Below are 11,240 nucleotides of genomic sequence, written 5' to 3'. Positions count from 1 at the left end.
CATAAAACATACCTAGGAATGTTTTATTTCATCATAGAAAAAAATATACAGGAGTTTTATTTGCTCCCATTTAAAAAGGAAATACATTGTGTGGTTGTACATTACATGTACAAACCCTTCAGTCGTGAGGATAGATCTTTTTCAACCAGGGCTGCATGATGTATTTTGTTCCATCATATCCACTGAAATAGGCTTTCATATCAGGGTGGTGCACCTGCAAAAATAATGTCAAGTTGAATAAGCACCAAAATTAGCAATAAACACAAACATACCTAAAAGAATCATTACAATTACTACAGGTAACTTTTTGAAAACTCCTGATGAGTTTTTAAATACACAATGTACATGGAGATTCTTTCAGTGAGATTTTGCATGTATCTCATCATGGATCTGTATAAACCTAATTTATGTCATCAGAACATAAACTTGTTAAAGTACTCTACAAATGCTGAGCACATCTCATGGGATGCTATGTGCTAGATTTACACCAGCATTGCTGTTTTAAAATCGGCACTGTTTCTTACTGAAGTAGTTGCCACTCACATGTTGTTGGTAGAGCTATTTGTTATTTTTAACAGTGGATCAGTCATCCAGTCCAATTAGGCAGTGGGAACAGTAAAGAAGCAGTTGGAGAAATGGTGAAGACACACCAAGGCAATGGCCTTAGGTACCACAATGTCTAAGCTGGAGACGCAAATGCACACAGGGCAGTCCGAGTTTCCTGCCTTGTCATGATGCAGGAAACTTGAAGTGAGCAGGTTAGAGCTGCCAATTGGGAAAGGGTTAAGACAAGTCTAAGCATTGTCTCATCATTCTCAGCTCTTCAGGAAATTGCCTATTAAGCTGCAGGAAAGGCTGAGTGAGGGCAATCTACAGACCTTTTGAACTTGAGGCATAGGCGTGACTCACCAGTTGTAATTAATCTCAACAAGCTAACTTTCAAATACCTGACTTTCTGAGCTTGTTACTATGAGTTCTCCTAATAATCTGTGGGGAGAACTAGCCTGTCATGCAGGTGAATGAAGCAATCTGACATCTTAAAGGCTAATTTACTGAATGTTTAAGATGAGATATCTGTTTCTGCCCATGGACTATAGAGGTAACCGAAGGTAGCCAGCTGACTGACATAAGGAACAGTGCAGACACAGAGCTGTCAGAACCCAATTTTAAATACTGATAGCGCTTATCCTGGGACACCATAGTGCCTGCTCCTAAATTCAGGCATGTTAGCACATTTTATATTACAATCAGGGGCTAAAACAGCAATAAAGACTTGAACTCCCACATAAAAGAGGTGATGGTGTCACACTGTTCACCCCACTGATTGGGGGTGGGGGGTTGTCCTTTATGTGCAGTGGCACAGTTTCAGGACTTTAGGCCAGTCTAACTCATACACTTCCTTTGGGGGGTTCTCCTGAAAGGCAGAAGATGCCTATTTGAATCTCCTCTGTTTAACTAGACCAAGCATTTCCTCTTAGAGGAACAGTTCAGCGCTTGCTGTTATTTCAAATACAGATACTACCACCATCACAATTTAAAAGAAGGCATCCGCAGGAGCAATGCTTCCCTTGCAAAAGCTGTTCATATTTGGCATGAGTGCCTGAAGTTGGTTTTCTGAATCAAAGTCTCTGACTAGCATAAGAATCAGGTGCGCTTGCATAAGCTAGAAACCAAAAGCTATCGAGACTGTGATACACAAAACAAATTTCTGGCTCCCAGAGAGTTTTGCAGCCAAGAAAGGAGACATGATCCAGCCTGGGCAGCAGCTGAGCAGGAGCTCTTGGAAATGCATATTTTACAGAGTGGAATTGAGAAAACAATATACTTTGCTAGATCCAGTAGAAAGTATTAAATGATTCATTCATCTTTGTCAGGTGAGTGAAACCCTAAAACAGAAGTCCATGTCTGCAACAGCCTCTACGTAACAGAAGGCAAGCTGCTACAACACTTACAAAACTAAGCAGTGGGATACTCTGAAGGAGGCAGTACCTGGGTTTGGTCATTCATTACATACTTGAAAGTACAGCAGTAATTTATTTATCTGCTCTCTCTATTAGTTTTCACTAACTTTACAGAATTGATAGTATCTATTAAGCCAAAGGTCAGCCAGCTTTTAAACACACAGGATAACGTAAAAGTTGCAACTGAATAAAAAATAAATAGCACCTCCAATCCCATAATAATTGTTATCTCTTCCTCAGGAATGTAAGCTGTAGATTTGCCAAATCCATTTGCTTTGTTAATTAGAATTCGATAGTGAGGAGTACCTTTTAGATCCTGTAAAAATAGAAGGAAAGTAAATAGCTTCAAGGGGAGATGCCGACTAAAGATTACATTTATATAATCAGTTAACTCTTCCTAGGCTTACAGAACCTAAACCCACTCAATATATACATACATCAAGTTCATTTTTACGATCTTGCCAACATCAATTTGGAAGATTAAATATAAAGCCATCAAACCTGTAATACATGAAGCTCATGCCACATCTGAAACATTTTTTAAGAGCCAAGATTTTTATTCACCTATTCTCCCATAGGTCTGGCAAGAAACCTGACTTAGAATATCCTCCTGCTTTTGTATATGGGCCCCATAACAGTCTTGGACCCAATCCTGGACAGAGCTCAGGAAGCTTCTATGGATATAGCAAAATCTTGCAGCCAAGAAAGAAAAAGGGTAGCTTACTGCTATTTTTACAGTGCCTTTGAAAACAAGACATGGGCCAGGGTCCCACGATGCTCACTACTACCCATAAACATTCCTGCCCAAAGTAACCCACAGTCTAAACAATAGATGCATGCAGACAGGTAATGAGTTCATGAAGCAGTTAGTATTGATCCACGTGGCCTCTGCTCAGCAATTTAGTAAAGAACTGAAAGTCAGAGAAAGGCAAGGAGAAGCTGGGCTGACATCCTGGCTAACGTTTGGAGGGGACTTGCAAGGATCAGGCTTAGCAGTTGTCTTGCAAAGGTCAGAAGGCATTTTGCAGAGCTGATGCATGTAACATGATAGGCAAAGGCAAGTTAAAAAACAAACAAAAGGCACAGGCTTAAACCACATGTCATCACTATTGAAATTAAAACAAGAAAGATGAACACCAGGTCACTGGGAGAACAGAACTATGTAACGCACATAAAAAGAATCGGAATGCCCTTGGGGAAATTCAAGGGTATTCAGTTGGCGGCAACAATACTAAGGGGAGAAAAGGAGAGGAGAAAAGAAAGCAAGGATGCAGGTGTTTTAGAAGGCCAAGATGAGTGGCAGGTGGATAAAATTACAGTGGGGAAGCAACACAATGCACAGAACAGGACTGAACGTCTGCTCCCAGCTGAATGTGAATTCTCTGCTACAGGCAGTTTCTCATTTTCAGTCCTCTTTGACTTAATGATTAGTGCCTTCCTGCCACTTGAGCAGCGTGGCAGCAGCCAACCCACAGAGTATGCAGCACTCTATTATCAGACCAGCACTGTCAACAAAGATTTAGCATCTGATTTTCAAATACAAGGACTTCGGCTAGAGAATTTCAAAAGCTTCAAGAATTCCAGCAAAAACATTTAAAAATAGATTTCCATTCCAATACCCAGATCCCCAACAGCTTTCTAACTGAAACTGATCAAACACAACAGATTACCTGTGTTTCTTAGGTGCAATGAAGATGTTACCAATTATGGATGATCAGTTACAAGATGATTTAACAACCTCTCAACTTTAGTAACACACCACAAGAAATCCATTCAAACATTATCAGAAAAAATTTTTTTCACTGTGAGGGTGGTGAGGCACTGGAACAAGTTGCCCAGAGAAGCTGCTGCTGCTCTATCCCTTGCAGTGTTCAAGGCCAGGTTGGATGGGGCTTTGAGCAACCTGGTCTCGTGCAAGGTGTCCCTGCCCATGGCAGGGGGGTTGGAACTGGATGATCTTCAAGGTCCCTTCTAACCCAAGCCATTCTATGGTTCTGTGATTATAGGTTGGCACCACTGCTTTAAATACAACACTGTGCATTAAAAGTGAGTTATTTTCATTTGAGACATGCTGAACCCAGGACACCAGTACAATCCTGACCAGCGAAGCTTAACTAATCAGTGATGCTAAAACAGAGCTCCACTGTGACAGCAACACAGAAGCAGAAGAGGTACCGCTCAGCTGCACGGGTGATATGGGGCTCTTACGTATTTCTCAGGAGTTAAAAGGAAGTCTGTCTGTAATAGTGTTTCTGAGGGGGTTTTTGAGCCATAGTTACTCTGTGTACATATTAATAAAGCAAGAGTTTAACACATTCAAACCTGTTTCACTGGAGGATATTTCTGTTGCAGCCGTTCTCCTGGAGTGTTAGCTTTCACATCCCATCCAATAATGACTCCAGAATAGCCAAATTTCTTGTGAACTATTACCTGTCCCACACTGAACTGAATATATTCAGGCTTTGGACTGTGAATGTGAGTTGATTCTAGTTTAACATAGAAAGAGACTTATCAAGGATAAGTGTTTGATCAAGTATATTAAACATTGAAATTCTCCTGACTTTTACCAGTTGAGAACTGACAATTAGATTAATATGTGAAGTAAACAAGGGAACGGGTACTTCGGTTTTCCCCCAGAATATTACTATGATATTTGACAAAACAGCATCCACCAAGGAAGGCACTTTCCTATTTGTATGCCTTTGCTTTTACATGGTGGGTCTTAACAGAATTTTGGAAAGCATAAACACCTGAATGTATTGACAATTACTTCTACAGTGTTTACACATGATAAATGGTTTTGCTGTTATTTTTTCCCAGTTTAGCTCATGGAATTCTTCTATTCAGTCTGACTGCAAGGAATTTTTTTCCCAGAAGCAGACTGATCAACTGTTTCTTTTTCCTTTTATGAAATTGATTCAAGTCAGTTCATTTGAATCAAGTGAAAGCTATACCACTCTTTCATACATCAATATTACCATCAATTTCATACTATCAGATGTATTCAATTAAATAGATACATATAGTATAGCTTATTGATGCTGTTACACAACACAAGGTGAAAAAGCTCTGGATTTTACTGTTTTGCTTACTGAACATTATCAATATTGCTTAGAGAACAGGCAAACATATATTAAGTATTGAAACCCACTACAGAAGACCTTATAACACCATCCCAAGCAAAATCAAAAAAAGGATTGCAAAGACTCCAATACCTGCAAAATAAGAATGGGGTTCTGCTTCATTATCACCACTTAGAGTTTTCTTTGCTCCATAGTACCAATTCCTAAAATGTAAAATTAGGAAGTAACCCAACAGTCAAGCTCTTTAGAAACAGAGGTTTAGGATCATTTATGTTCTGGTTATTACAATCTTCAGCATTCATAAAGGGATACTGCAAAGCTTTTCATACAAAATTCTTCACAATTTGAAGCCCAGATAAGTTTTACATTAAAACAATCTTTAAAGAGTACACAAGACATAGGAATTTGTTCTAACAGGGGAATCTCATTTCTTTGGACATGTAACTCTACAGTTGCATTGAAATTTTTATATCTGAGGAAACCCATTTATTTTACACATGCGAACAAATATTGTTCTAAAATCTAACAGAGAGATTCTTTAGTATCTTCTGTAATATATTTACAGGCTGGTTACCACTGGTATGGACAAGGTGCCTGGCAATGAGTCCCATCTTAAGGCTACTGTAAGTTTAGCTTTTCCTTCTGCACCAGGCTGAATTTCATTGAATGTAAAGGATGGGGACTAAGGGAGGGGCATCTTTAGAAAGCAGAAATGTCTTCTGGTTTTCATGCTATTGTGAAAAAGAAAGGGTAGAGAAACAATGATCAAACTAAACATCGACTCAGGGAGCTTTCAAATATTCCTTCTGCTGGCAATGCAGCAGGAGAAGTCTACAAACAGATGTATTTGGGTTAACATTCTTCACCCACACCAGCCAGAAACCCTGCTGGTGTCAAAGAACTGCAGGCTCTCTCTCTTAGTCTCCTTCCTCTTTTACAGTGTTCACCTTTCAGTCTTACTCCCTTCACCCCACCTGCAAGAAGGCCAGAGCAGGTTGCACAACTGTGTAAACAAGGTGTTTTTTAAAAGTCTTGGTTTAGCTCAAATCTGTAGGAAGTCTTAAGGTTGAAAAATACCATTTAACGGAAACAGGAATGGGCAAATATCCTGACTTTCAGATTGCATTGTTGAAAACAGCAGCTAATATAGTAGGTTTGGAAGGTCTCAAATGTCTCCGCATTTTTAGGATAACCAATTCTTTACATCATAAGATATTCAGAAGACACAAGCAGCTCAAACTATATAAAAACACTATATACAAATAAGCAAGGGATCATTCAGTCTTCAAAGACTTTCTTTTTAGATGTGCCTGGAGCTTTCCACAAAGTTTCAAAGCAATTTATGGTGAACCTAAGAAAAGAACAGATTCTGTTTTCATTCATACACCATTCCCCTAAGTTTTCCTGGGGGCAAAACTAAGTCTGAATCTTCCCCAGTTCAGAGGACTTCACACTCATGATTATTGTACATCATCAGTAATAAAGGATCTTTGAAGGTCCAGACAAGGTAAAACGTTTGGAGAATTAAATCTCACAAACAAGTCCTTTAACCTCCCCAAACAAGTCCAAGCAACGTTCTTCTTAAATTAAAATTGCATATACATAAATGGATATAACTTTAGTTTTTCTAGACCAACTGTCACATGCCCAAGAATTAAGTTTCCCCCTTCTTCCTAAACCCACAGATTTCCCATCCTAGTTTTCGAATTCAATTTCAACTTTTTTTGAACTACCACATGCAGCACAGGATGTCCATCCCACGTTGTAGGATCTGATCCTACAAACATGTAGCTGCTTGTAATCACTAATATGGTTAAATTGTCCTGACTCCGCAGTCAGATAAATTTAAAGTAGAGGAGACTACATATAGAATTACTGCCATGATTGACGTTTTGTTTCACATGGAGCTCAAATTGCATGTTTGTGTAGAATATAGGCACAAGATCTTCTTAAAACTGGTAGAGTGTTCTAAATCAGTCTCAATAAGCAAATAAGAGACACTTTCTTTTTGCTACTTGTTTCACCCCTACAGAATCCCCTCCTGTTAAGAAAAGGCCATGTTTGAAATTGATTCTTAAGTGTAGACAGTAGGTAACATCATCCTACCTTGTCTTTGACAGCCACAGCTTTAAACGATCTGCCCATGCATCCAGACTCAAGTAAGGTTTTGCAAAGCTTCTCCAAGAGGCAATGACCCTTTAGTGGTAAAAGTGATTATCACATTGGTTTAAAAAACAATCTCTAGTATTTTTATATATATTTTTTACTATTTAAACTTTTAAGGCTTCACTTCTGTAGCAAACAGGAAAAAAAGTCAGTGGCCAGGAACAAGTTGTCTTCAAGATTAATATCCAGACTGCAAATAAATATTCTTTCAATCATCACTTGTATCAGTAAACTGTATACAAGTTTTGGAAAAGGCCATTTTTCATGACAATGTTACTTGCTTTCTGTACTGAGACCATAGAAACTGCTAAATTGCATCAGATTCTTCAGTTTCAACTGTTACTTGAGAGTACTGAGCATGAGACATTTCAAACATGATGCATGTAATCAAAAGACTATTAAAAATATCCTAAAATTTTTTGCATAAATCTAAAGGGTTCACAATTGACTCATATCATGAAACTTAAGAGTTATTTAAATCTGTGCCTTTGCGCACAAAGCCAGACCTGGTTCTTTTTTTCATTGTTTGCTCTCATTAGTTCACATATTTAAGTTCTACAGATGAACTGCACAACCAGTGCACTACACAGGCTGCACTGTTAAAACTAAGTCTCTTTGCATGGTTCATCTTCAAGATACCAACATTTGCCAGTGGTTACCACTAGCAAATACTTGGATTGATGTATTACGCTCCACTTTACATTTGGAGATAGACACTCATGACCATGTCAATACATAACTTCTTAATTCATATACAAAATGGCACAACTTATTTAACTCTGGTATTATGAGTGCCTTAAGTAATTTACTATGAAATTTTTGCTGCTTAAGGCCCTGCACTTAGTCATACTATGCAAGAAAATCTATTTTGACAGTAAGTGTCAAAAGGTAATGGAAAGTTACAGTCTTACTAATCAAACACTTCATTTCTCCCTTTTTGAAGGGACATAACCCATAGTAACATATTTTGAAATGTCCAAAAGCAGAATGAGATTGAGGGACAGTTGTGTACTAACACAGACTGTACACAGATTTTTATGTAAAGAAAACAATGATTATTATTCAAATTTTGAAGGACATCTTTTTTTGAAGGACAAATAAATAGTCACATTAAGCCACAAAAATGCCTGAGGTGTGATTTGAATGTTGTTTTCGTGTAGGAATGGCCAATGTATCTCACCCACACTCCAGCTTTGCAAGACAAAGTGTCATTGGGGATGAGAAAGAGATCTTTATAAAAAGCAGGGAAAGAGATACTTCCAACCTTTCTGTTATTTGGATGCGCTGAGCAGAGTCTGTTCCATACCACTGGGATATGAAATATTGTGCAGGCAGTGCAGACAGCAGTGCACAAATCTGCAGAGCTGCAGCCACATTGATGTAAGGCATTCTAACAGGAAGTTTCTTCAGAAACAATTCCCTGCTCTCTACTCTGAAGAGAGAAAGGGAGGGAGGGAAACAAAAGGAGAGACAGAAAACATAGCAGTCAGATTTGCCAAGTAGACACCTTCACAAAGCAAACAAAAATAAAGACTGCTTAAGAGTTATACAGTCATCTGTTTCATCTGGAAAGGGGGGGGGGGGGAAGAAAAAAAGAGAACAGGAAAGTTACGTGGTTGTCCAGTTTGTAATAGAAATCTGCTCTAGAAGAACAAAATTCATTGCTCTAATTTATCATCTATTTAAGTTTATTAAACATGCCTGACATATCAGCTTGATAACCTCAAGAAAAATCTATTTAGATTAAGTGATTATTGCACATACGACAGAACTAAGGGCAACAGATTAAAGGCATGTACAGCATCATACCAAGATGATAACAAGATGTGCCACAGCCCCAGCACTAGAAAAGGATTTGATGCTACCATTCATTTCACAGGCACCTGCACACCTTACCAATGCGTTAAGATATTCATGACTCTTCCACCTTCTTGACAAATTAAGATATTCACCTGCAGCTGAGGAGCACATTTGCTGTCTTTTTACATATATGAAGATTTTTCAAACCAGAGCTAAGATTCGCTGATATTTGAGACTTTATACAAGCATTCTTAGAGCACACAGACTTATCACAATGTTCAGAGAGTCAGCTATATCCACTCTCTGTTCTGTCTTACTAGTCTGCAGTAGTGGCAGTTACAGCTACTACTCTCTACTCAAGTACTCACCTTGCAAGTACAAGCAAATAGTTTCAGTTGTTTCTGAGTTGCTTCTAGTTCCTGCTATTTTGTGTCACCTACAAAATAATCTGGGTTGCTGTAATATATACATGTGTATGTGGGAAGTTAGACTTACGACAACCACCTAGCAAAAGTAGTCAAGATCACAGGATAATGCTAAAGGAGGCCCAAGAATATGTAAACCTCTGTGCACGTGATGAAGAGTTACTCAAACTACATTTTTCACTTCTGCATTACCTCCTTTAGAACCAACAGCAAAGAAAAACACATCTAATTTGAGACAATACCAGTACTGTACATCCGGAGCACTTGTTTACCCATGCACATCAGGGGGAGGGAGGAAGAATCACTTATCAATTGAACAGTGTCCATCAGCACCACCAAAATGACCGTACCTGCTGGGCTGGAGAGCCGGCCAGGCACCCCGGAGAAGGTTATCGCTTTGCCCACAGCGTTTGCCCAACCCGAGTGTGCTGACCCGGCGGCGGCAGGTGTTTCTCCTCTTCCTAAAAGCAGGTTTTGAGCAGCTGGATCCACTGGACAGAAAGGATGTGGATGCAGACAGAGATAGCCTGGAGCAAGGCTGCAACCCCACGCAACCAAAATACTTTTGCGCCTATTCTAAACACCCGTAAACCCGTTCAGAAACAAGCTAAGCCTTCACCCCGCCTATGCTGATGGATTCAAAACAGGCAGGGATCGAGCGCAGGGCCCACTCTCAACACCCCCGGTGCCGACGAGCCCCCCGACTAGCGGGCAGGTGAGGCGGCGGGGCGGGCTGCCCACTCCGAAGAGCTGCCGCTGCAGAGGACAGCCTCGCAGCCCTCCCGACCCGGCCCACCTACCGGCTGAGGTAGCCGGCAGGCAGCTGCACGGCGGCAGGTGCCGGTGCCACCCCGTTACCCACTCTCCTTTCCTCCCTCCCTCCCTCCCTCCCCTGCAGCCCCTCGCCCGGCAGCCACCCCGGCAGGCCCTCACCCGTCGGCGGCCGCCGCGTCCCTCTGCCCCGCGGCTCCGAGTGGCAGGTGCAGGCCCCGTTCCGCTCGGCTGGGGCTGGGCGGGGGCGGCAGGTAACGGCCGGCGGACATCTTGTGCGGCTGAGGGGAGTGGCGGGACGGGGCTGCTCTCGGCTTCGCGGCCTCCTCGGCGCTAACGTCTCGGTGCCTGAAGTGGTGCCCGGGTGGTGAAAGGTGGGCCTGAGCCCGGGCCAGGATTTCAGTCCGGCGGTTATCCCCTTTCTCCCAGACTGTTGGCCACCTTCCCCTCGCATGTAAAGTGTATCAGGATTTCTCATGCTCAAAATGCAATAAAACAAAAGCCTGGGGGCAGTTGACATCCTTACCCTTTCTGAGGAGGTATAAAGAAATACTTTTTCTTATTTCTTTTTGCAGTTTTTTTTTTAATTTATTTTTTATTTATTTTAATCACAGAGTCACAATCACAGCCCGGTTTTGGGTGGAAGGGACTTTAAAACCTCATCCAGTTCCAACCCTTTGCCAGGGGCAGAGACACCTTCCACTAGACCTGGTTGCTCAAAGCCCCATCCAGCCTAGCCTTGAGCACTGCCAGGGATGGGGCAGCCACAGCTTCTGTGGGCAACCTGTGCAAGTGCCTCAGCACCCCCATAGTGAAGAATTTCTTCTTCTATCTAGCCTACACCTACCCTGCTTCAGTTTGAAGCCATTCCCCCTTATCCTGTCACTACATGCCCTTGTAAAAGTCCCTCTCCAGATTTCTTGTAGGCCCCTTTAGGCACTGGAAGCTGCTCTAAGTCATCCCTAGAACCTTCTCTTTGGCTGAATAAGCCCAAATCTCTCAGCCTGTCATCACAGGAGAGGCCCTCCAGTCCT

At 41.2% G+C, this 11,240-nt stretch overlaps 1 protein-coding gene across 1 annotated transcript; it reads right to left on the bottom strand.

Moving 5' to 3' along the window:
• Positions 1–9: 9 nt before the first annotated feature.
• On the bottom strand, positions 10–9,676 carry LOC130600852 (uncharacterized). Its single transcript, XM_057412502.1, has 7 exons — positions 9,628–9,676; positions 8,475–8,637; positions 7,151–7,240; positions 5,177–5,247; positions 4,284–4,447; positions 2,167–2,277; positions 10–214 (listed from the first exon to the last, which is right to left on the bottom strand). The coding sequence occupies exons 2-7, from the start codon at positions 8,597–8,599 to the stop codon at positions 119–121; spliced, it is 657 nt and encodes a 218-aa protein (XP_057268485.1). The 5' UTR covers positions 8,600–8,637; positions 9,628–9,676; the 3' UTR covers positions 10–118.
• Positions 9,677–11,240: the final 1,564 nt, after the last annotated feature.

The sequence above is a fragment of the Pezoporus wallicus genome, unplaced genomic scaffold (genome assembly GCF_028554395.1).
Source record: "Pezoporus wallicus isolate ANWC-B61680 ecotype Strahan unplaced genomic scaffold, APGP_CSIRO_Pwel_v1 contig_4788, whole genome shotgun sequence".
Classification (NCBI taxonomy): Eukaryota; Metazoa; Chordata; class Aves; order Psittaciformes; family Psittacidae; genus Pezoporus; species Pezoporus wallicus.
This window is presented reverse-complemented; position numbering and strand designations above follow the sequence as displayed.